This window comes from Convolutriloba macropyga, chromosome 6, assembly GCF_964194025.1.
Source record: "Convolutriloba macropyga chromosome 6, txConMacr16.3, whole genome shotgun sequence".
Classification (NCBI taxonomy): Eukaryota; Metazoa; Xenacoelomorpha; order Acoela; family Convolutidae; genus Convolutriloba; species Convolutriloba macropyga.
Window position 1 is genome coordinate 43,375,391 of NC_134473.1, and position 26,011 is coordinate 43,401,401.

At 34.0% G+C, this 26,011-nt stretch overlaps 1 protein-coding gene across 1 annotated transcript in view; it reads right to left on the reverse strand.

Moving 5' to 3' along the window:
• Positions 1–9,891: 9,891 nt before the first annotated feature.
• Positions 9,892–26,011, reverse strand: part of LOC142340997 (serine/threonine-protein kinase H1 homolog) — a 115,652-nt gene continuing 99,532 nt past the window's right edge. The window contains exon 6 of the mRNA XM_075391805.1: positions 9,892–10,412. Coding sequence (XP_075247920.1) covers positions 10,253–10,412 — 160 coding nt within the window. The 3' untranslated portion in view covers positions 9,892–10,252. The remainder of the gene's footprint in view (positions 10,413–26,011) is intronic.

The window sequence follows — 26,011 nt, forward strand, 5'->3', positions numbered from 1 at the left end:
CCTCCGTTATTTTTGTATTGCGCAACCGACTTCGCAACCATGTAGTTAGTTCTGAACAAAGACTGCAGGGAAAACTTGCCAAACTTTCGGAAAGGCAAGACAAGCCGCTAAGATCTAATGACAAGACTGTAGCGGTTCTAGATAATATCATTTTGCCGGGATTCTTCAAGGACTTACTCGCTTTTGGTACAAAGCATCCAGTAAGGGACAAGTGTAAAGGGTTGCATTTCTTGGCGGACATAGACATTTTGATAAGTGAAATGCATGAGAACAAAGTACCAGGTGAAAAATTTCAAAATTGAAGCGGCAGAAAAATCGTACTCGAGTAACATCGGTGAAACACCTTTAGATAGAGCATTAGCAAAAGTGCAAAAATATTTGCTTGACAACGCCCTGATTGATGTTCCCTTTGATAACGGTGTTGGTTTTTGTGTTATGAAAAAGTGCACCTACGTAGAAAAACTGGAAAAGTACTAGATTGCGAACAGTTCAGAGAACTTTGAAAGAGTTGTGATAATATCGTAGAGAAAAATGAAAAAAACTAGAGAAAGAACTGCTGGATGTGAGGAAAAAGGAAGATACCGGTTAAGGTTTACGAAGCTTTAAGGTCCACTGGAGCACAACCGGCAAGTTTGTATGGATTAGCTAAAGTACACAAAAAAGAAAACCCTCTGAGACCTGTTATCTCTATCCCGGGAAGTTGCCACCATTACCTTAACCAGTTTTTAAGAAAAAAGATGTACAAATCCTATCATTAGATGTAAGAAGTTTATACGCCAACTTTCCTGTGATGGAAACCATTAAAATTGGGCTGCGATCGCTTTATGCTAGGGATGATAAACCAGACAAACCTAGAAAAACAATGAAACGTCTGCTTGAATTAGCCGTCACAAACGCCCATTTCAAATGCAATGGAAGTTTGTACTGTCAGAAAGACGGGTTGGCAATGGGTGAGTCCTTGGCAGTGATTTTGACTAGCCTTTGGATGAAATCGTGGGAGCCACAATTGATATTACAGACACCTAAATGTAAAACCAACACAATGGGTTACCTGTTGCAATTGCGAACACCGTGTGACAGCACGTTCCAGGGGCGTTGAGTGTGAAATTTGCAATTGATTGTTCCACGCAAAATGTCAGAAAATCTCAAATTTCGTGTTCCAAAAACAGATACTCTTTTTTCGGATCGGATCAAGCCCTGCATAGTTTTTAACTAAAATTGCTCAGGTCGGAAATTTCCACAGCAGTTGACACTCATAATGTGACCAAAAGCAAGCTGGTAGTCGAAAAGTTTTCCCTAAAAACTTAGATAACCACCTATTGCCCTCCGTATTTTTTGTATTGCGCAACCGAGTTCGCAACTATGTAGTTAGTTCTGAACAAAGACTGCAGGGAAAACTTGCCAAACGTTCGGAAAGGCAAGACAAGCCGCTAAGATCTAATGAAAAGACTGTAGTGGTTCTAGATAATATCATTTTGCCGGGATTCGCCAGAGAATTACTCGCTTTTGGTCCAAAGCATCCCGTAAAGGACAAGTGTAAAAGGTTGCATTTCTTTGCGGACATAGACATTTTGATAAGTGAAATGCATGAGAACAAAGTACCAGGTGAAAAATTTCAAAATTGAAGCGGCAGAAAAATCGTACTCGAGTAACATCGGTGAAACACCTTTAGATAGAGCATTAGCAAAAGTGCAAAAATATTTGCTTGACAACGCCCTGATTGATGTTCCTTTTGATAAGGGTGTTGGTTTTTGTGTTATGAAAAAGTGCACCTACGTAGAAAAACTGGAAAAGTACTAGATTGCGAACCGTTCAGAGAACTTTGAAAGAGTTGTGATAATATCGTAGAGAAAAATGAAAAAAACTAGACAAAGAACTGTTGGATGTGAGGAAAAAGGAAGATACCGGTTAAGGTTTACGAAGCTTTAAGGTCCACTGGAGCACAACCGGCAAGTTTATGGATTAGCTAAAGTACACAAAAAGAAAACCCTGTTATCTCTATCCCTGTTATCTCTATCCCGGGAAGTTGTCACCATTACCTTAACAAGTTTCTAAAAAAGATGTACAAATCCTATCATTAGATGTAAAAAGTTTATTTCCGTGATGGAAACCATTAACATTGCGCTGCGATCGCTTTATGCTAGAGACGATAAACCAGACAAACCTAGAAAAACAATAAGTGCGTCCTTGGCAGTGATTTTGATTAGCCTTTAGATGAAATCGTGCGAGCCACAATTGAAATTACAGACACCTAAATGTAAAACCAACACAATGGAGCACCTGTTGCAATTGCGAACACGGTGTGTCAGCACGTACCAGGGGCGTTGAGTGTGAAATTTGCAATTGATTGTTCCACGCAAAATGTCAGCAAATCAGTAGCACAGAATATGATAGCATGGAACACCAGTTCTGGATGTGCTCATTCTGCCGTGAAAATGATAAGACTGACATTGACCATTCGTCCGAAACACAAGTTTTTCTAAGACATGTCAACGATATTGTGAGAACAGTTAGCGATGACAGCAAAGATCTGTTAGATGCGGTCAATAACCTCAATCCAAATCTTCAATTTACATTAGAAACAGTGGATGACAAAAACAGTTCGAACGTAGAACCAGAGGGTACAATTTTTTGTACATGATATTAAGAACCCTGATACTGGAACAATTGTGAACTATTGTGAAAAAAATTGGGAACGTAATCAATATCCTACCTAGGCATTGGGTAGTGAAAACTATCAGGGATACAATTAAATAGCTGCGAATGAAAGCACAAAGAAAAGGATATGACGTAGCCGTAAAACAACAGAAAAGTTTTGAGAAAAAACAATGTAATACAGTACAGAGGCAACACTTCTAATGAATTTGTAAAGAAGCTGAACAAAATTCTTCCTGTAAAGACAATTTTCACCACTCGGAAACTTAATAGCCGCTTTGCCTAGCCTAAAATCTAGCTTTGATAAAGACCTCAAATCCAACGTGGTATATGAACTCACTTGTAATGGATGCAAATCCATCTATGAAGGACAGCCATGCCGACATATTACCACAGGGGTTGCAGTGCATGCCAAGTCGGACACCGATGGGAATACATGCAATTGAGTGCAACGGTGATAAAAACAGCTTTCCCGTGGAAGATATAGACCAGTACGGAGGCCAATCAAAGTTAATGACACCAGAAGCGCTTTATATAAGAACACTGAAAAAGGACAAACACGCGCGACGAATACCGAACACGAAAATTGACACTGAAAGCTTAGTTTAGAGATGAAATTCCAACTTAAAAAGACACGTTACAGAACAAAAACTTCAACTTTACAATTGAACAAAACGAAGTAAGTTTAAGGTAATTTATGTAGGGTTTTTTTATTAAAAAACCCTACATAAGTTAACTTAAACTTACTTCGTTTTGTTCAATTGTAACTAACGTGTCTATCTTTTAAGTTGGAATTTCATCTCCAAACTAAGCTTTCAGTGTTCGGTATTCGTCGCGCGTGTTTATGGCCGGTTTCAGTTTTCTTATATAAAGCGCCCCTAGTGTCATTAACTAAGATTGGCTGACGCACCGGTCTATTATCTTCCACTGGAAAGCTGTTTTATCACCGTTGCATTCAATTGGATATATTCCCATCGGTGAGTCCGACTTGGCATATCGATACGCCTCTGCTACATCAAATCGAATATATATTTACTCAGATGTAAAATTTTGTAGATACGACTGTAGATACCCGTACCGAACTCCAAGTGTAAATCAGTACTGGGCAATTGTAAATGCAAGTCTTCCATGTTATTTTCGTCGCTTTCTCGCTTGATATTTTCTTCTTTTAAGCGTATATTAACGGCGCAAAAGATGAACTTTCAACAGTCACGGTGGCATAGGAAGGAGAACGATCGACTAAGTAGCGCGAGATCGTGGGTTCGATCACCGTAGGGAACTTTGTTTTTGCACTTGGCCCAAGTCTGAACCTTGTAAAATCAGACTGAACCCAAGTCTGACACGTCAAAAAGTGACATGAATCAGTCTATGATTCAGTAATGATGAGGAATTAAATTTATACTGACCCAGTACTGAAACGCAATTGGAGTTAGGTACTGGTATTTCCTTGAATGAGTGATTCTAGTGATTTGCATTTTATTTTCTGGCTTTTCATTTTAGCATTTCGTATTCTTTATAATCTGACGATGAAGTCAGAGTTCGGAAACGTTCTTAAGAAAGTTTTTAATTGACGATCCTTTTTTAAATCTTAATCTTGTAGTGTTTTACGGACGATGTTGACTTTTTATAGCCGTGAACTAACCCACGTAGAAAAATTATAGCCACTATTACGCGCTAACGCTTCAAACTGGTGACTGGCGTTCTCAACCAATTCGACTTGTTACCATGATTTCTGTTTTCAAAACGGGATATTGTTCAGCAAATTAAATTAAAGGCACTATGCTTCTTTTAAAAAAAATATGCTTTGCATAAAATTATTCCAAAATAAATGCTGCACAAATTGAGGACACTAGCTTTTAATTGCAGTACGTGAGTGGTTACGAAGTTAGTTAGTCGAGAGAGAAAGGTGATTGCACTTATGAGAATTCGATTCACACTAATGTTAGCTACGAGGCAGGCGGCATGCATCATGATCAAAAGGGAGGTTTATTTAGCAAGCTGTTCACTACAGGCAGAACAAACAATACAAATAATAATAAAAACAATAATAATAATATAATAATTATTAAATAATATAATAATAGTAAAATCAAAAACCAAAATACTGAGCACACCATATAAAACACAATACTAGAAAAAGTCAAACTTAAATTGCACTTGTTTGTTGAAAGCAGAAGATAATTTGGCAGTTCAACCGCGATTAGGCACTAGGATAAATTAGGCGAATTTAAGATAGAATAAAGACCATAAGACTGAAAGCGAATACTTTACAGCACTTTCTAGGCTTCGCAAAATGTACAGTTCAAACTCCACCAAAACACTAACAAACTGCCGGAAAATTACCGGCAGGACACCTTTCAAAACATAGCCGGCCAATTGCTGGAAAACAGCCGCCATTGACCCGCTTGACGCACATTGGGATTGAAACGGAAAAAAAATTAAGAGATAGAAATTGACAGAATTTTTCTAAGTGTCTAAGTGATCTTATTTGAAGTGTAATTTCTGCACATTCCGTTAAATTCTAAACTTACCCTTAACTCGTCTTCTAAACTGAAGGCTATTTAACATAATACTAATGCCAGCCAGCAATAGCTTTAATGAACTTTGATAACCTAATGCGATAACCGGGCTTCATATGTTTATCCCGTTTCTTTGGATTTTGCTCTTTTGGCCGTATTCACTACATTAAAACATTCAATACTTAAAAGAATTTAAAATCCATTCAGTTGAAACAGTGGGTGAAGTAAGTCAGAAGTCAAGCGTGAAAATCGTGACTTATGCAAAACGAAAAACGTAATCAAAAGGTAAAGCGAACAAAAAAAAACATAGCAAGACAAGTCCTGAAATACAATCAAACAAATTGAATTAAACAAGCAGAAAGTTAGAATTAGTGCATCTGACCAACGTTTCAATTAACATTGGCCGCCAAAAAGTCAAACAGTCCCAAAATTGGAAAAACAAAAACAACCAAACAAACTGCACAAAAATATAATCATTGCTATAACTCTCGAAGCTTTTACCTTAAAGGTCAATTTTATACACATGAAAACACTCATTAAACCACGCAAAAGCCTTGAAAAAAGTTCACTGGCGAGAAGTCAGCTGGGAAAACTAAAAATAGAAAAAAAAAACAAAATCTTAATTTTTTTTTAAAGTTTCTAAATTTTGCATTCAAAAAATTCTGTTCAAAACCATTTCTGCTGCCTGCTTTTCAATTCACTCCAGTAACCCATCAGCGAGACTCGTAAAAAACATTGGCCCTTGAGTATCGATAAACTAAGAAAATGGCAAAAAAAATTCAAATTTGAAAAATTCAATTTCTATTAAATAATGCTAAAATTGGTGATATTAAAATCTTTAGAACCTTTCACTGCCTGCAACAAGTATTCAGTAAACCAAGTTCAAGCCAAAGAAAGTTTTCAGAGGCCACTTTATCAGAAAATATGACATAAAAAAATCCAAAGTATGACAGTTTTTAAAATTCAAAATTGGAAAATTTAAAAGAAGTTTCTAAATTTTGCAATACAAAAAATTTCGAAAACAATTTTTCTCTGGAATCTGTCCAGTAAAATATATGCAAAACATTAAAAACTCCGTTAACCCATCAGCGAGACTCTTAAAAAGATTGGCCTTTGAAGATCGATAAACTAAGAAAATGGCAAAAAAATTTAATTTGAAAAATTAAAACTATTAAATATTGCTAAAATTGGTGATATTAATATCCTTAGAACCTTTCACTGTCTTCAGAAATTATCCAGTAAACCAAATTTAAGACAAAGAAAATGTTCACTGGCCCCCTTAAGATCGATAATCGGTCACCAAAAATACAAAATGACAAAAATTTTAAAATTGAAAAATTTAAAGGAAATTTCTTAATTTCGCAATATAAAGACTGCAAAACCATTTTTTCTCTGAAATCTGTTCAGTAACCTATCTGCAAGGCCTGAAAAAGCTTTGTTGGCCTGTAACCATTGATAATAAACCCACAAAAAGACGAAGTTTACAGAAAATTGCGAAAACAATAGCAAATTTTTACGAAATTTTGCTAAAATATTTGATATTAGTTTGTTCGGAACCGTTTCTTAGTCTCAAGGGTTTATTCTTAAACCCAATTTGAAGCCTGAAAAAGTTGCATCGGCTCATAGAGATCAATAAACTACAAAGATCACAAATATCAGAAACATTGAAAAAGTTCAAACACTATCAAAAATTGCAAAAATTTGTGATAAAAAGCTGAATACCATTTCACTGCCCATATGAACTATGCAGTAACAAAGCAGCAGACCCTAGAGGAAGCAGCCTGACCTCTTTGTGAGAGCAAAGAGGTGCCTGACCACAAATATTTTTAAAAAAAATTACAATATGAAAATTTTTATCAAAGATCAGAGTCAGAAAAATGTGTGAAAACATCTTACAAAAATATTATGTTCAAAAACCTTCTTTGTTGCCTGGTTCTCGATTCTGCCAAGAAACCCATCAGCGAGACTCTTAAAAAGATTGGCCTTTGAAGATCGATAAACTAAGAAAATGGCAAAAAATTCAAATTTGAAAAATTCAAACTCTATTAAATAATGCTAAAATTGGTGATATTAATATCCTTAGAACCTTTCACTGTCTTCAGAAATTATCCAGTAAACCAAGTTCAAGACAAAAAAAATTCACCGGCCCCTAAGGATCGATTTCAAGAGAATTTGAAAAAATTTCGAAACTCACAAAAAATACAAAATGACATACTTTTTTTTTAAAATGAAAATTGGAAAATTTGAAGTAAATTTCTTAATTTTCCAAAATGAAAAAAATCAAAACCATTTTTTCGCTGGAATCTGTTCAGTAAACTATCTACCAGACCTAAAAAATCTTCGTTGGCGCGTAACCGCTGATAAACCTACAAAATGGCTAAGCTACAGAAAATGGAAACAATTTTTAATTTTAATGAAATTTTGCTCAAATATTTGATATTAGTTTCTTCGGAACCATTTCATGGTCTTCATTATCTATCCATAAAACCAATTGCAATCCTCAAAAAGTTGCATTGGCTCATAGAGATCAATAAACTAGGAATATGACAAGAACGTTCAGAAACATTGAAAAAAATTTCAAACATTAAAATATGGCAAAAAATTGTGATAAAAAGTTGAATACCATTTTATTGCCCATCTCAACTAAGCATTAAAATACCAGCAACCTCTAGCGGAGGTTACCTGACTCTTGAGACAAGGCAAAAGAAACGAAAATATAAATTTTTTAAAAACTCGAAAAAAATCAAAAACTATCAAAAAATTGCTGAAATTTGTGATATTAAAAAGTTGAACAACTTCATTGGCACTAGAAACTTTGCAAACACTTATTATCAGGCCCTAGAGGAGACTTTCTGCCCCCTGAGGAACGATGAACAAACCATTTTAGAAAAACTTCAAAAAATAGAAAGGTTTTATGGCCCCTGAAGATGGAAACCAACGAGAAAAATTTGATAAAAATAGTAAAAATTAGCATAAATATGCGTGTTTATATCTGGCGTACCAAAACATATACCTCATAAAAAGTATTTATATCTTGTAAAACACCTTTATGAACATTGACAAACGTCAATTCAAGACTAAGGAAACAAAAAAATCCAAAAATGACAAAGAATCATAAACATCGCACCATTTTGGGCTCAAAAACTACTAGAAATGTCCTTTCCACCTTTAATTAAGGCTTTCCCAACCGCTGCACCACTCTAAGCACTTGAAGGACTACTTAAACTTGACGAACTTTGGGCCTCTAATGTAACTTAATGCCCACTGGGCCTTACCAAAAAACGTGTGAAAGCATCTTAAAGAAACAACATAGCATTAAAAGAATTGAATGAACAACCGAGAACTAATGTACCTGACCAATTGAACAATCCCAGCCAAAGAATCTCAAAAGTTAAAACTAAAAATATCCAACAAGCTAATCAAAAAAATCAGCTCGTGAAGCTTTTACCATGAAAGCCAAATATGATACAATTCATTATAATCATGAACTCACGCACAAGCCTTGAAAAAGGCTTGTGCGTGAGTTTATCCACTAAATGTAGATAAATTCGAGAAATATGATAAAAGCTAAAACTGGAAAGTGCAAAATTTAAAGTTTTTAAATTTCGCAAAAAAATTAAAACCATTTTCTGTCATAAAACTCATCTGCAAGACTTAAAAGTTTCGTTGGCCAGTAAAGATCGTTAAAATAAGAAAATAACAAAAAAAACAATCGCAAAATTGAACGAAATCTTGCTGTAATTTCTGATATTATTAGTTTCAGGACCATTTCAATGTCTCCAGGGACGATCTAGTATCCCTATTCCAAGCCTAAAAAGTTTCACTGGGTCATAAAGCTCAATAAATTTGGAGCATAATTTTCAGAAAATTTGAAAAATTTAAATTTTATCAAAGAAATTGCATAAACACGTGTTATTAAAATATTGATAACCAATCCACATCTAGCAACTATGGAGTTGCTAATTATCAAACCCTAAAGGAGGTTTCTGTGCCCATGGATCCGGAAAACCTCGCTGGTAAAAAATTTTCAAAAGAACATCAAAAAATGCTAGTGTTAAAAAACTCCTAAATTTCGTGATACTAAAAGACTGAAAACTATTTCATTGCCACTAGAAACCATGCAGTAGCCTATTATCAAACCCAAGAGGAGGTTTTTCGGCCCTTGAGGCTGCAGAAACCTTAAAAAATGACAAATTTTCAAAACAACATGAAAACATTTCAAGTTTTATCAACAACTTGCTAAAATTTGCGATAGTAAAATGTTGAAAACCATTCCAAGACCAATAAATTTTTTTCGGTAACCTATTATCAAACCCTAGAGGTTTGCTGGCTCCTGGGGCTGGAAAAACTTACAGGAGGATCCTCGACAACTAGGGCTTAAAAAACTCAAACTGACAAAAATTGTTTAAAAAACTTGAAAAAAATGTAAAATTAGTATAAATTTGACTGTTTATGTTTGCAGTACTAAAACATATATAGCTGTCATAAAAAGTAATCATGTCTTTCAAAAGACCTTTGTCAACTTGTACCTCAATTTTAGACTGGTCCAACAATAAATTCGAAATATGACGAACAAATGCGAAAAATTGCAACATTTTCGGCTCGAAACTCCTAAAAATGACTTTTTAACCTTGAATTACGGCCTTCCCAGTAGCTTCACCACTTTAAGCACTTGAATGACTACTAAACACAGCTAAAGGCTTCTAGTGAAACCTGATGCCTGCTGAGCTTTACCTGTTTATCCCGTTTTGAAAGCTCAAAGTCATGAAAAAAGGTGTGAAAACATCTTACAAAAAAAGACAGCACCAATACAATTCAATTCTTGGATTGTAAAAAGACAGAACACAATTCTTGGATTGTAAAAAGGAGAACACCTAAATAATAGCCGTTGAGAGGCTGACGGCGGCTATTAATAAATTAATACTAAATCATTAAATTTTCAATTAAAACTATAATTTTAACGATTCCTAGAACAAATATTGGCACCAACACCCAACAGCCTTATTGCTTACCCAGAACGTTGCAAGTAAGTAGCATCAATTTATTCAAGCATCTTTTGTTAACTTTTAATTAAGTGTTTACTCGTCACTGCTCGGACTGAAGGTGCTGCAGGAGCGTCGAATGACGTCAATTTCGTGAACATCGTTTGGGGTAATGCGGTGGGTGACTGGTCGAATGGACCTCTGTGAAGACCTCTGGGAACTGTTAGCACCTCCGCTCTTATTTGTCATTTTGGACCTACGAACATTTATTAATTTAAGATTCTAATTTTAATTGAAATTGCTGCCTTAGCTACAATTTTAATACACAAAGAATGCGAATAATAATTTATGGTACCCTATTTTCGTACTATCTCATGCACCTGGATTCGAAACCTTATGTCATGGAAATCAGTTCGACTGATCGAGTTGGGAGCAAGGAGAGAACACATATTTGCGATATTACGTATCGTTCAAAAATATTATATTTCCAGGGGTGAACAACGGGCCATCGTTTTGTTATGGGTAGACGAGCACTGAGTCAACCTATTATTGAACGACAAAAACAACCAAGCAAAGAACAGTATAAAAAGCGCAACGTGAAACAATTGCTACAGTAGTGGCAAAAAATTGCTATTCAAAAACTAAATAAAATTTTTCGAAAAATTGCTTCTTTTAAGGTCTGGAGAGCCTAAATGGGACTAAGAAATTCAATAGTGGGCTTCAAATAACCACATTAGAGGTTAACATATAGCACTATTAAGATTTAAAGTGAAAAATGGCATTAAATTTGGCGCACTTTTCATTTGACTTTTAATATTTAATTGCCGCCAATTGAGTTCAGCTGCTTGAAATTGTGATTGAGAGAGAATTTGAGATCACGCGAAACGGAAAAAGTCAAGGGCGCAAAAGTCACCCGAAACGTTAAAACGGTCAAGCGAAAAATTTGCATAAAACAGACCAACACTTTTACAATAATGGCTATGAACTTCGTTCAAGAGCAATTATTAATATTCAGCAAAACACTAATAATAACCAAAACCATCATAGCTATAACTAATAGTACAAAATAGGGAATATTATGTCGACATAAACTGAAAAGAGAATATTATGTCCATATAAACCTGAGGATTATTATGTCGACATTAACTGAAAGGGAATATTATGTTGACATAATAATCCCTATTAGTACCAATTCAATTATCTGCGAAGCAGTTTCACTTATAACCAATCCAAAACTGGCACTTCTTGTCTCACTAGGTGTAGCGGTTAATCGGCGAAGCCACTTCGCGGATTCATCGAGTCACAACTAGCACTTCTTGTCCCAAACTGAGAGTATACCTAAAACTGAGAGTAAGCTTAGAACTGAGAGTATACCTAAAGATAACACCAAAGATATTATTAAAACTAAACCCATCACTAAACCTAAAACTAAAACTGAAGATGGGCCGGAGGCCATGCTACGCCATAATATCTACAGCAGAATTAAGTATGAATGTAAAGAATGTCATGCAGAATTTAAAAATAAAATAGCCCTAACTACTCACTCATATAGTCATAATCGTAAGTATCTAGAAAACACAGAAAACTTTGATATAAATTCTAGCCAGAACATGAAAGAATTTTTCATTACTGATAAAGCTGGAAACTACCTCCAAGATATAGATGATGCTATTAATAATTCATTAGATGAAATTAAAAGTTGTTACCAGTTTAGAAAAGTTAAGAGTTTGTACTCTTCTTGGTTCTCTTCTTGTACTCACACTCGGCCGTGATCTTATATTTAAAACTCTTAAGATCACGGCCGAGTGTGAGTACAAGAAGAGAACCAAGAAGAGTACAAGAAGAGTTATTAATAACGCAATATATAAAAATCGAGACTTCACTCAATGGCAAAACTTTGAAAAAGAAATATACGAAGGTTATGGCTATGACTTAGTTTCTCGGGTTAAGAAGTATTCAGATTAATATTGAACCAACCAAAGCATCTATTGGTAGTTATATAGATTTACCCCCGATCTCAAAAACTCTAAATCAATATTAAATATACGCAATTCTAAACACAATTGCTTGCAACTAACTATTACTGCTTGGCTATATCATGCCATGGACCACGCAACACGTGAAAGTAAATACCAGAATAAACTAATTGAACCAAGACAACAACATGAAGATGACTTCGGATATATATTAAGAATACAGAAATTGTACAATATTAATATTTGGTATACACACCTTGTGGTGGGGGTAAAGTAGAATTGTTTAAACCAGTGGATGATTTTGATAAAGCTAGAAAAGATGTAAGAATATTAGTTTGGGGGAATGGACAAACAGAACACTGTGCCCTAATTAAAAACAGAAAACTTGTTAGATCGACCGAATAAGAGCCAACACAAACTCTATTACTGTAATAGATGTACATATCGGTTCAACTCTCTAATTAAATATGATAAACATGAATGTAGCCACTCTTTCAAACCAGAGATTGTTTGTCCTAAGAAGAAGAAAATTACTTTCATAAATGAACATAAGCGACAGAATGTAAAACATATTATAACCGCCGAAATAGAATGTTGCATTGTTGAAGTCGCAACTAATGACTATAAATACGTAATAGCTGAACACATACCAATAAGTATTGGCTACATTTGGCAAGGTAATTTCAAATACTACTTTGGTTTGGACTTTATCAAAAGATTTGCTAGAGATCTAATAGAAAAAGAAACAGAATAATTTAAAGCATAACGAAAAGATGATATTTACAGAAGATGAATTCTATCATGAAACCAATAACACTTGTCATATATGCAGCAAAACATGTATTAATAAAGTAAGAGATCACTGTCATGAAACTGGTAAATATAGAGGACCAGCATGTAGAAAGTGTAATCTAAGATACAAACAACAAAACTTCATTCCTGTAATGTTCCGTAATGGCTCTGGTTATGATTTCAATCTACTATATAGTGAACTCTTTAAGCAGAATAATAATAAAAGAAAAGTAGATAACAAACGACTAGCTGCTGGTAAGTCTAAGATGTTTAGCACTGGTTGTCTTAAATTCTTATATAGTTATAACTTCTTAGCTATGCCTCTAGATCAAATGGCAGATTTATGGGTGTAAAACTAAAACATTATATCCTTATGAATACTTTGGTTTAGATGACTACGACAATTCTATAGGTAATCTAAACATAGAAGACTTCAAGTCTTCCCTATCTAATAAATTACCAACACAAGAAGAAGTCGATAACTTTAATAAAGACAACAGTAAAAAAACTGGTAAAGATCTAACTATAGAGTATTTACAGAAAGATGTGGAAATATTAGACTACTGCATAAATGAATACGTTAAGTATGAAAGAATTCGGTCTCAGCCCACTACATTATTTTAGTCTTCCGGGTTATAGTTTTGATTGTTGGTTAATGTCAAGTGGTGTTACATTAGATACATTACAAGATAAGCAAATGCTAGATGATTTCGTTGAAGCAAAGAGAGGTGGTATATGTGGTATAATGGGTGATAGATATATTATTAATGGCAATAGCAATAACAATAGCCATAGCAATAGCGATAACAATAGCAATGATAATAGCAATAACAATGTTGAAACATCGGCAAAGCCGTTTCACGGATGGACGAAGTCCCATAGCAATAGAACTAGGCTAATGGCAGAGCATGACCGGAGGTCCATATGGTACATAGACGCAAACAACCATACGGCTATGCAATGATGCAGAAGCTACCTTATAAGGACTCATAAGTTCCAGGGAACCTGCCTCGCAGATTCTGTCACATCTATAGATGTTGGGAAGCCACGCTTCCGCGTATACTAAACACTCCAGATGATAGTGATAAACGATAATGAATTAGGTTATAGAGAAAGAGTTGGAGGCCAGGCAAGATTAGAGAAATTAATCTTAGATCAAAACAATAAAACATTATATATGGTTCATTATAGGATGTTAAAGTTCTATGATAAGATGGGTGTAAAAGTAACTAAAACTCATAGAGTAATTAAATTTAAACAAGATTACATATGTAGAGACTAAAATCAAAACAATACTAATAAAAGAGCAACAGCTAAAACTGAAGCGGAAAAGGATGTAAGGAAATTAAGGAACAACTCGCTATATGGAAGAATGTGCATAAATCCTCTGCACTTCCTTCAAAATAAATTCTTACACGATGAAGAAAAGATAATGAAAAGTATAAGAAAACCAACATTTAAGAATATAACTAGATATACGGATTATAGCCAAATTGATTACACAAAGAAAAAATAGAATATGATTCTCCAGTATATGAAGGTGTTACTGATTAATGTATGTGATTAATGTCGACAATGAATACATGGATGGATCTATCCAATCTCGAACCACCAATCAAAACTAAAAATAAAGTTCCAGGTAAATTCAAACATGAATTGGGAAGTAGAATAATAGAAGAGTTTATAGCCCTGTCACCAAAGACATATAGCTTTAGAGATTACCCAAATAAAACTAAAGAGAAAGGAATAAAGAATTGTAACAATGCTAAACATGTATTATAATGCATTAATGTATAACACATAGAGAGCTGTACAAGAATGTAGAAAACAAAAAGCTGGTGATAACATAACAACAACAAAAACAAGTAAGATTAGTCTAAACACATTTGATGATAAAAGATTTTATGTATATAATATTAAAAGCTATCCCCATGATGAGAACCTATATCTACTCAAGAGATCTAGTAAAAAAAGTTAATAAAACTACTTTGAGCTATTAATAAAATTAGGGTTAGATGTAAGTAAGGAATCATTAGAATCATTAATACATATTATTCTAGAACTAACTATTAATTTAATTGGAGCTGCTATTAGATTATATAATGATTTATAGTCTTAATAAAAACAATTAGTAGTTAGTATAATTATAGATCTAATTCATACATAGTACATTATTGTTTTTATATAATAGATCTAATTCGTACATAGTATAATATTATTTTTCAATATATAAAAATGACTAAGCTAGATAAACTTATAGAATTAAACAGTCTAGAAAAACAAAACAGAAGAAATAGATTAGAAGATAAACTAAGACAACAAGAATATTATGGTGACATAGAGGATTTATTTGATCTTTTAACTAAAACTTTGAACACTAACAGCGAAGCATGGCAGGCCCATAACGAAACAATGCAAGCTCTTCAAAACAGAACTTTAGTCGCGTTAGACAGTATTACTAATGCTTTAAAGAATCTATGGCACCATCAACAAAACAGTTTTCTTGATGAACGGGCTGCTCTCTTAACATCCACACCTGATCCCACCGTAACATTAAAAGATGATGAGGCAAAACTTTTGCTGCAGACAATGATATGATTGATATTTTGTTAAAAATGTGTAAACAAACAAATAAACAATTCCAATTAATATCAGTTGATGCAAATTCAAACAAATTTAAAATAAATGATATAGATGTATCTCTAGTACCAGATGGTATAAAAAAGAAAGGTAAAGTCTATGATTTTTCTAAGGGCTTTGTTATGTTTATTACTAGTAAACATGTAACGGAAAGAGACATAAAAGTGATGAAGACAAAATAAAACTTTCTAAAGGATATTGGTTATAAAAAAAAGAGGAGATACTAAAAGTAATAGATCAAAATTTATGAGAAAAATGTTGGTTAGGATTGGTGAACCTACTTCTCAGGTTATATCAAAACCAACCTCCAGTGAAGATGAAAATATCTGAGGTATGGTTAATCAATATAAGGATATGAAAGGGTTTTACAAAGTATTTGAGTACAAAGTATGGGACTATACAAATACATTTAGAATGAAGGGGTGGATTAATGAGTTATGAAAAGATAATTAATTATCTAAAAAGAACATAGATAACCATATATGCAGAGTTCAATTTCATGGTTAGTTATTATTGTTACTGTTGAAATAAATTGAAGATATCAGAAGTTGTTACTTGTTACTGCATTGGAATTGTTACAATCTCTCCGTCTGTTTCGGATGGTTTGTCCGTTCTTTATAGTGATTATATTCTTTTACAAAGTGGTCATCCTTCGAAAGAAAATATGCCAGTAAGTTCGTAATATCATGTATTGGGATGTCCGTAATGGATGCTTTGACTGTATTGCATAACTCTTGTTCTAGTTCTGTTATGTTTCGTTCGTTATTGAAATTAATTCTGTTTGTAAAAGCGCGGTTTGTGACTCTGCCTTCGAGGTGATAGACATGGTATTCCTCGCAAGGTTGTAAAGCTTCGAGAGGTACCATGAGAGGCCGTTCAGGTGCATCTTTCGGTTGAAAAACGTAATAGTTTTTTATTGGGTCAAAGTTTCTAAGTGTGCCCAAAGTATATTCCCATTTCCAACGGTATCCGTAGTTTAAAAAATAGGGCGATGTGAGCTGGTCGTTTATATGGATGTAGCTTTTCGAAGTATTGTGGTTTTTATCCCGTAGAAATGTGTAATATATGAGATTATGGATAAGTTTAGTTTCGTGTACTCTGTAATTATTATTTTGTACGTCTTTTGGTGTTGGGTGAAGAAAATTGAAACTCAGTTGAAATATTTGATGTTCATATATACTATATGCAGATAGATCTTGAGAGGCTTTTGCTACTAGCAGATCATAATTACATGTTATTGGTAGCTTGAATTCGTAATCATAGTCGTACAAAAATCTTTCAGTTAGGCCGTAGAATTGTTTAAGTTTAGGATACAGTGTCTGGTGGAGCTTGTCTCTCCCCATATTTTTTGTAGTACGTTTAACTGTGTTCGTATTTTCTGGTGGCAGAGGCGAGAAGTACTCTGACACACGGTCTTTAAGATTGTGGAGAGGTGACATGAAGAAATTATACTCTCGCGAATCAAATGGCATGTTAGCCCAATTTCTATATGACAATAATGGATTGTTATTTTTGTTGATTGATGGAAAAATGATTTCTTATTATTTGATCTCGGTGTTACTGCATATGGGAATCTTAGATTGTTCGGCCTGTTATTGGCTGTTTTCGTAAATAATCGTTGTTGAACATGAGTTTGTGTTCTCGGGTTTTCTATAACATAATCAGATGGTGGTGGCGGTCGCACTGGTGGTGGGTAATTTGGAAGTGGGGGTGATATGTACGATTTCGTAGTTGAACGGTTTTGATTGTTAACTGGTCTGTTATGTTCATAACTATGTAAATTTGTGCTTGTGCTTTGTTCACTAGTAGTAGTAGTTCTGTTATTATTAAATGATTGTAAATTCCGTCTATCCTCAGTTTGTTTTGATTGGTGAAATTTATTTCCAATTTTACGCGCTATTACCTGTGGAGTTTGGGTGTTCTCTGGAGTGTTATCCAAGTGTACTCGCATAGTTGTTACTGTTTCATCAGTGTTCCCCATTTTGTCATCTGTTTGAGTTCCACAGTCCGAGGCGTTGTCTCTGATTGTACCGGGACTTGATCGTCCGGATCCTGGGCTTAGTGCACCCTCTTCAACGTCATAGTTGAAGGGTGAATCTACTTTGTATGGTGAATCGTAATCCATACTGGTAGCCATATGCTAAAACTCATAGATGATTACTCTTGGAATAACATATGGTTACGATTGTTATAAAGACTGTTATAAAAACTGTTTGTAGTTTTATTTGTTGTACACTCACTCGTTAGTGGTTACATTGTTATATGTTAAAATGTTTTGTCATTTTGACTGTAGGTCTCTTGTGTTTTGTTATCAATACACAATGTTCGATTAGTTAATAGTAGTGGGGGGGTGTATTATTGTTAGATGTTCCCTAATTTAGATCTGATCTTAAATTTCGTATGTATCAGCCGAATGAGTGTCAAAGTATGTGACTTCATTTGTGTGTGGCTGATCATTTTTGAGTATGTCTAAGCTGTGACTGCGGTTATGCATTTTGTTAGCCGTTGATTTTAGTTGGTCACAATCAATTGGTGGAGGGTTTTGTATATCGAGAAGTTTGGATGTAGGTATTAAATGTTGTTGTTCGTTAGATGTTGATGAAGGTTTCGGGATTTCATACGGTGTTGGTTGATTAATTGGTATTGGTGTTTCATATGGGTGGTTGTTAAAGAAAATATTATGTTGTTCAATCTTTGGTGCACTAGGGATAGGTGCTGTTAAACTGTTTCCTAGGCATTGGTATGCCGGAGGTGGTGTGATAAGTTGTGGTGGTATTGTTTGTAGTTTATTCTCTTTTATTGTTTCTAACGGTTCTATTTTAAATGGTTCTGGTTTATATTTTCTTTCTGGTAATGGTGGTTTCTGTGTCTTTGTCGATGATTCCAAAGTTCGTAACTGTAATCCGTTTTCCGTTCTACGAATTGTAGTGTTATAATGTTTATAATTTGTATCAACATAAATTTCTGTTGGTATTTCATTGTTATTATGAGTTGATGTTGTTACTTCTGTTGAATGTCTACGAAAGTTAGGTTTATTTTTTCTTGGTCTGTTATTTAAGTTCCCATAATGTGAATTGTTATCATCACTGTCGTTATCTATATTATCTTCTTGTATTTGAGCTACTAACTGTGTAAGTGTTTGTGAGAATATTCCAAAGATTCCGGTTAGTAGTATTTTTGTTATGCTCGCTTGTTTTCCAATTGCTTTATGAATAGCAAAAGCGTTATAGAATTTGATAACAAGATTTGTTATGAATAGTATCATGCTAATCATAGCATAAATGATAGCCATTTTCTCTAAGATATACCATGGCCAACCAAAGATTGTTAAAATTTGTTCTTTTAGCCATGCGCCGTCAAAAATTTCTTTCCAGTTAACACTTGGTTGATCTATTTGGAAGTTATATCCATTGATGTTCGAATCTCGTAGCCATCATAGTGATTGTTCATAGTTTTTGTATGTTTGTAATAATCCTAATTGTTCGAGTTCTAAGAGTTTTAGTGCATTAGCTGATTGTGCGTCCTGTAATGGTTTTCCACGATCTCTCATGTATTCATGTAGTAGATCTCTTTTTCTTTCTTGCACTAGTTGTTCCTTACTATAGATTCCGCTTTCTATTAAGCTTGCCTTACTAAACATGTTGTCTAATACTATTTCCTCAGGTGATATAGTGTTTAGTATTGTTTCGACTTTAACTGGATACGGTGTTAATCCGTATCTAGCTGCTCCCTCAGTATCTATAGATATGAGTTGATCAAAATTACTATGTGAACATGGTACCTTTTTGCCCAAAGGTATGTTTGGCGTGTTAATTGATGTACATATTGTACTCTGTTTTTGTATAGAATTGGTATTTTATCGTAGCATTCACGTGTTTGTGGTACATAAAGTGGTGATGATTTCTTTGCACATTTGTACATTTTCATAACGTTAACTCCTTCTTGTTTGACAAATATCGATCTATCTCCTGTAAGGATGTATCCTAGAAGTGGTGTGTTCTTTTGTACTTGTGTTAATGTTAATTGTCGGAGATTCCGAGTTTGTTCACAAATAAAATTCAATTGATTCGATTGAAATGAAATATTCAACATGTGAATAAAATTCAATTGCTTGTAGGCTGATTCGTGAATATATGTTACTCATATATAAGTCCATTTTCATATGTAGATGTGTGTTTTCATTTACAAAGCCGTAGTAAAATTGTTGATTATCTTCATCTTCGTAGCGTGTGTGTTGACGTGATTTGTTTCGGTGTTATTTTTATGAATTTTTCATCGTCGAATTTATCTTTCGTTCTTGTTACTTTTTGTCCTGTATGCATATCAAAGCCATATTCATATATTATGTAAATATCATCGTATTCTGTTTTATGTATTGGTTGTGGTGATCCGCATACGTGTTCAACTATTGGATATACTTCAAATCGTGTTGTTATTGATGCTGTTTTATTTAATTTTATTTTTTCTTGTATATCTGGTTTTTGTACTGTTGTCCATTCCGCATTTGTTTCTATCCAGTATCTGTCTTGGTATTTTACCATGTATGCATCAAATCGAATTAGTTCAAATAATTGACAATGTGTTTGTGGTTCCCAAACTATTGTTGCTTTTGTGAAAGGTGTCGGCAGACACTCCTTTGTGGAGGTCACATGGTAGTTTTGTTCCAATGTATGATATTTCTTCTGTGTCAAGATTTAGTATTAGTGATACTTCTCATATTTCTAATGTCCAATCTAGTATGTCTATTCTATTTTGTTTTCTTACTCCGGTCAAACAGTTTGATTGTGCGTTTTTTACTTCAAAAGGTATCCACGTTGGATTTGTTTAATCATATACTATCCTTCCATATGGTGGTACCATTGGGGTATCTAAGTGAAATTGTATTCTACCTTGTAGATCTTCAATTCTCTTTTGTAATGGTGGATTAGCTATGTAATTGAATGATATGTTGTATCGTGTTGGTTTATATTTCGTATTTTTTAGTAGTTTAAGTCTGGCGAGTTCGTTACGAACTTCGTCTGGGTCTAATATTTTTGTTCTTTGTGCGTCTGATACATAATAGCTAGGTCTGTTTGCTCTAATATAATGAGTGTGTTGTGAACACCATTCTACTCGTTCCTTAATTGTTCCTGCAACTGCGTATGCTTTGATTTCTACTGCTTGTGCTTTTGATAATAGTTGCACTTCTGTTTTGGTCATGTCTAAATCTAGTGGTTTGAATTTACATGTACTAATTTTGTTTAAATCATAGTACTTAACATTTGTTATTTCTTCTGCATCACAATCATAATGTTCGATAACGATGTCTTGAGGTCCGATTGCTGAACCATTTATATTTTGTCCTGTTAATTCTACATAGTCTTCCTTCGTTTGGCGTTTTTGCCTTTTGTTATTTAGTTGGAATTTTTCCAGAATACTATCTGTTAGACGTTCTCTATAGAAATTCCAGTTTCGTGTCCATTTGTCAATAGCTATTTTCCACATTTGTTCATAGTCTGAACTATTTCTAAATTCTTCTAGTTCTTTACTGTTGTCATTGTATATGAATAGGTTTTGGTTTGTTTTGAAATTGGTTGTGTTACTAGATATATGATCCTCAAATTTGTTGAAAACTTCTTGTGCTGTTGTGTGTGACATATTTGTCTTTGTTTTGTTTTTATTTTGAAAATTCTGAATTTGTTTTTCCATTCGTTCATTGATACGGTTCCTAATTTGTTCTTTTATTCTATTTCGTAGTTTATGTTATGATTGTATTTTTGTTTCAATCTTCATATAGATAAATAGTGTTATTAATAATAATAATATTAGTATTATGGATTTTAGTTGAAACGGCATGTAAATGATAAGCCTGTGTGAGGGTTATAAAATGTCGCAAAACCTAAAGTTTGTTTAGTATATCTATCGAATTTATAGATAAAGTCAATGCAGATAAATGGTGCTGGTGTTGTTGTTGTTACTATAGAAGGTGTTGTTGCATGAAATGGGTGATTGAGTACAGTATTGTATTTGATGGTTGTATTAAACTTAAGCTCTAGAGATGGTGTTGCTAAAACTTCAAGTGCTGTGTTTCGTTGGCGATGTGTTAGATTTAAAGTATTTGTAAGTCTATTTCTTGACCAATTGGTAAGGGTATCTCCAAGATTAGTCGGTCCGTACAATGGTGGAGGTGGATTCCAGGTTTTATGATCTAATGCAAAAAGATATGTATGTTCATTAGTTCTACTTAAAGTAGGTGGATTCGGATTTAGTACTGGTGTTGCTCGAGTTCTACCTGGATGGCTTGATGCTAATCTTAATTCTGGTATAAATGATGCTGGTGAAAAAGCTGTATTTCGTGGTGGTTGTAAGGAATTTGTTAATTCTATTCGTGGTACACTTATTGATGTGTTTGATGATGACGATTGATGTGATCTTTGTGGTGTTGTGTTTGTACTTGCTGTTTGTTGTGGAGAAGTTGCTGACCAAAGTGAGCTATTTGGTGAATGTATTGGTTGTACACGAAAATTTTCTTGCACAAAATTGAAATCTTGTCTTTGTTGAAATCTGGGCGGTAAGAAAGGATTTGCTCTTAATTCAGATGATGTAGGTGTTGGGATAGTATTAACACTTGAGTGATCGCTTGGTGAACTTATATTAAAATTATGGAGTGTTGGTGTCCGGGTTGGTGTTCCGGTTCGACTAGGTGGTTCCGACTGTCCGGCTTCAATAGGTCTTATTATGTTAGATTCTATGTCAGTGGAGCCGTACGAGACTAGTGTTGAGTCTTGTGTTGGAAATGATAGTGAAGCTCTACGTCGTCCGCGTAGTAGATGTCTAGTTTCTGTTCTATCACGCCGTACTGTATACGGGTTTTCGTTTCCAGGGTCTGTATCGTCTACTTCTGGTGATGTTGGTATATTTGTTAGATCTGTTACTTCGTTACGATGTGGTTGTTCTTGAGTATTGTTACTATTACTGCTATTACTTGATGACTCAATTTTTGCTGATTTTGTTTTTTACGCTCCGGAATCTGGTCCGTGTGGTGGGATTTGAATATATGGGGGTGCTATGATTATCAGTGGTGTCAATTCTTGTTCTGGTTGATGTGTTTGTGCTCCTAAGTTTGATATCCAAATTTCGTTATTTTGGGGTCTTAAGTTTAACTGGTAGATTACAACGTTTCCGTAAAATGGTGATTCTTCAGGGAATGCGATTTGTAGATAGAACTTTTGTGAGTGTAGTGTGTAATATATAGACTCTTCTATGTCGGGGGTTGGATCAATTTTTATGGGTTTACAAAGTAATCTATTAGTCCTAAACACATTCGTACAAAAAAATATACAATTTTTGCAATTTTAATGAATTTAAATATTTCCAGTTCCACTATATCGATATTCGTTTTACATATATGATAAATATCAGAATGAGCGTCTTGCATTTAACTATTGTATTGGTGGGCTTGCATACACGACTCTGCGATTTCTAATTACTTCGTTTATTGTTACTATAGCTGTAGATATAACTACTATGCAAGGTACCAAAAATATAGTGAGGAAGAATATTATTTTAGATAGTATTAAATAGATTGCTACTAATGTGTCTGGGAAACCAATTGTTGAAGCTGATTTGTCGTGTTAATGTCTGTACGTTGTTTTTGGAATTTGTTAATGCTTCACTGAAAAGTGACAGTTATTTGCTTGAGTAACTGACACTAAACTGTGTCGCACTGTTTAATAGTTTATTTCAATTTATTGATATACTGCAATAACAATAACTGGTATCATGTTATTCTTTTAGTTTATCGTCTAATAGTTCAATAGCTTCTTTTTTGCAGACTACTAAGAAAACTGTGTTTAGTTTATTGATGTCAACACACCTATCTGTGTGCATTTGGTTTTTCAATGTTTCGAATTCTGTAATGGTTTCGTTGCAGAGCGTTATCTCTTTTAATAATTCAGAGTGTTTTTCTCCCCAAAAAAGTTTTACTTCTTGTCCGGTTTCAGTTTTGCCTTCAATAATAATTAAACAAATTTTGTTTGATATTTTGCAGTCTGATACTAAGACGTGTTCTAGAGCTTACCTTTATTAGGGTACTTCCCGAACTGTCTTATGGTTGTCTCAAGAATAATAGTTAATCTTAAGGCTTACCTGACTAACTAAAGTTCTATTCCTCTAGTCTGTTACTCTTCTATCTGAGCTTCAGTAGACGGTGCACGGGCCCCAATGCTACGGTCTAACGTTTATCTCAATACAAAACAAGAGCGGAGTAGAGAGAGAGAAATATACTTTATTATTATATCAGGATGGTAACTGGTACTGACTAAATTACTTTCTCTTCTGCTGAGAGAGGGTAGATGGGTAAACACATAAAGGAAAAGGAGGATAAAATAATATATCATTTTTATCCAATCAGGAAAGAGTATTTCAGTCTTTCTGAATAGAGTCTTTCAAAATATTAAATATTCCTTTTTGGAAGTCATGTCTGACTCCATCTTTCCGGGGTTTAGAGTTGTTTTGAAAGTCTTCCAATCGAATATAGTAGAATATAGTTTATTAATTTCTCTGTAATCTCTCTGAAGGATTTTCTTTCTTTTTGGTTGTGTTGCTTGAAGACCGGCTCGTCTGTGAGTCGATTCCGAAACATCGGTTACCCAAAGAGCAAAGAGTGAACATCAACAACCACAAAAGTATCTATTCCACCACCACACTATCCAGTGGGCGGAGATCCTTCTGGGTAGGCCCGTCGTTGATGTTGTAGGTGTCCTGATGTCCGGCATCGACTTACCTGGTTTGCTTGGTTTGTTAGTTGTTAGTTGTTAAGAATCGTTTTTAGATTCACTACATGTTCTAATACGTAGTATCCCTTCCGGTTGGAAAGAAAACTTAGAGATGTATGTTATATGTTTATGTGTTAATTGTTATTTAACAAGTTATGGTTTTGAGAGTGACATAAAGGAGAGTATGTCAACGAAATGGCTAATAACGTGTTTGTTTTCAGTGACATGTGATTTGTCGGCCATGCTGATTGGTAATGTTGTTATAGAAGTTGAACATGTATCAATTAATGCTCCTGTTTGAAATCATGAGTTATTGAATGGTATTAGTTCTTACAATTGTTTTGTCATACTTCTACGATTGTCCATGTGTGAGTTGTTACTGAGGAAACATTTTCCGTATCTGTAAGATTGTGAAAATGCTGCTTATCACTTTGCTATATTTGTTCATTTAGCTGCCAGTCTCTTATGAATTTTGTTAAAAGGTTACAGATCTCGCTTATAAGAGTTTGCAATGGGTATGCCCATTAATGACAATTTCCTAATCCCAATTAGCAGTTATTTCTTCACCTGCATAAATTAAATTAACGTCTCTGTCTGCGCGCTTACGATCTAAGGATCAACGTTTCCCGAGATCTGAATACTGTTTTCTATATGAATTGTTACAATGATATCGTATTGTTAGTTGTTACTATAGCTATCATCGTATAGTAGCTATTTGAATTACATATAGTTCATGTATTTTGTTTTGTCACTTTTACAAATTTGCATGTGAAAATTTCGATTTGAATGAAAATTCTGTTCTCTTTTGTTTTTAATCTGACTGTTTCGTATATGTTACTCTATTTTAAATTTATAGTTTGTCATAAACAATAAATTTGTAGTGTACTTTGTGTATGGTAGATTGTAAATTGTATTAAAGTATTCAATATGTTATAATCTGTTTTATGAGAAAATGTCATGTCCTATAGTATTGTGTTACTCACAGTGTTGTTAACATGGCTTATGAGTCATTTATTTAAATGTTATGCACATTATTCATGCACATTATTCATGTATTTTGTTTGTTCTGTTTTTAATTTATTTGCCTATTTGCTTTATTTACAAAATTGCATGTGTGTTGCATATAACTAACTATGGGGAAATCTTTGCATATTTACATCTACAGTTTTATAAAGTAGGTTAAGTTTGTATCTAAAAAAATAAAAACTTGTTTTTGGCTTTAAACTTTTTATTTCAAACTGGTGAACATTAAGTATGAGAAATGGATATGGAAAATAACATAAGAGGAGAGGTATGTTCCATAGTCAGGGATAAAATCCAGAATCATGAATTTACAAATTTATTTAAATATTTGGAAGAATTTGTTTGAAATGATAAAGATTTACAAACATATGCAAGGATTACAAACATGGTTTGGCGATGTTACAGTTTGTTGTATTTTGTACGTCAGTTCGTTAAATACTGAGACGTTGAATCGATAGCGTTACTATAGCTTCTGCGTTTGTTTCGGATGGTTACTCCTTTCACAGTAATGATTATATTCTTTCAAGAAGTATTCGTCTTTTGAGAGATAGTATCCAAGTAAGTTAACGATTTCCTGTAATGGGGTTTCTGTTATTGATGCTTGTAAGGCATTGCAAATTTCTCTTTCTGTATCTGGAATCTTTCGTTCGTTATTAAAGTTTAGGCGG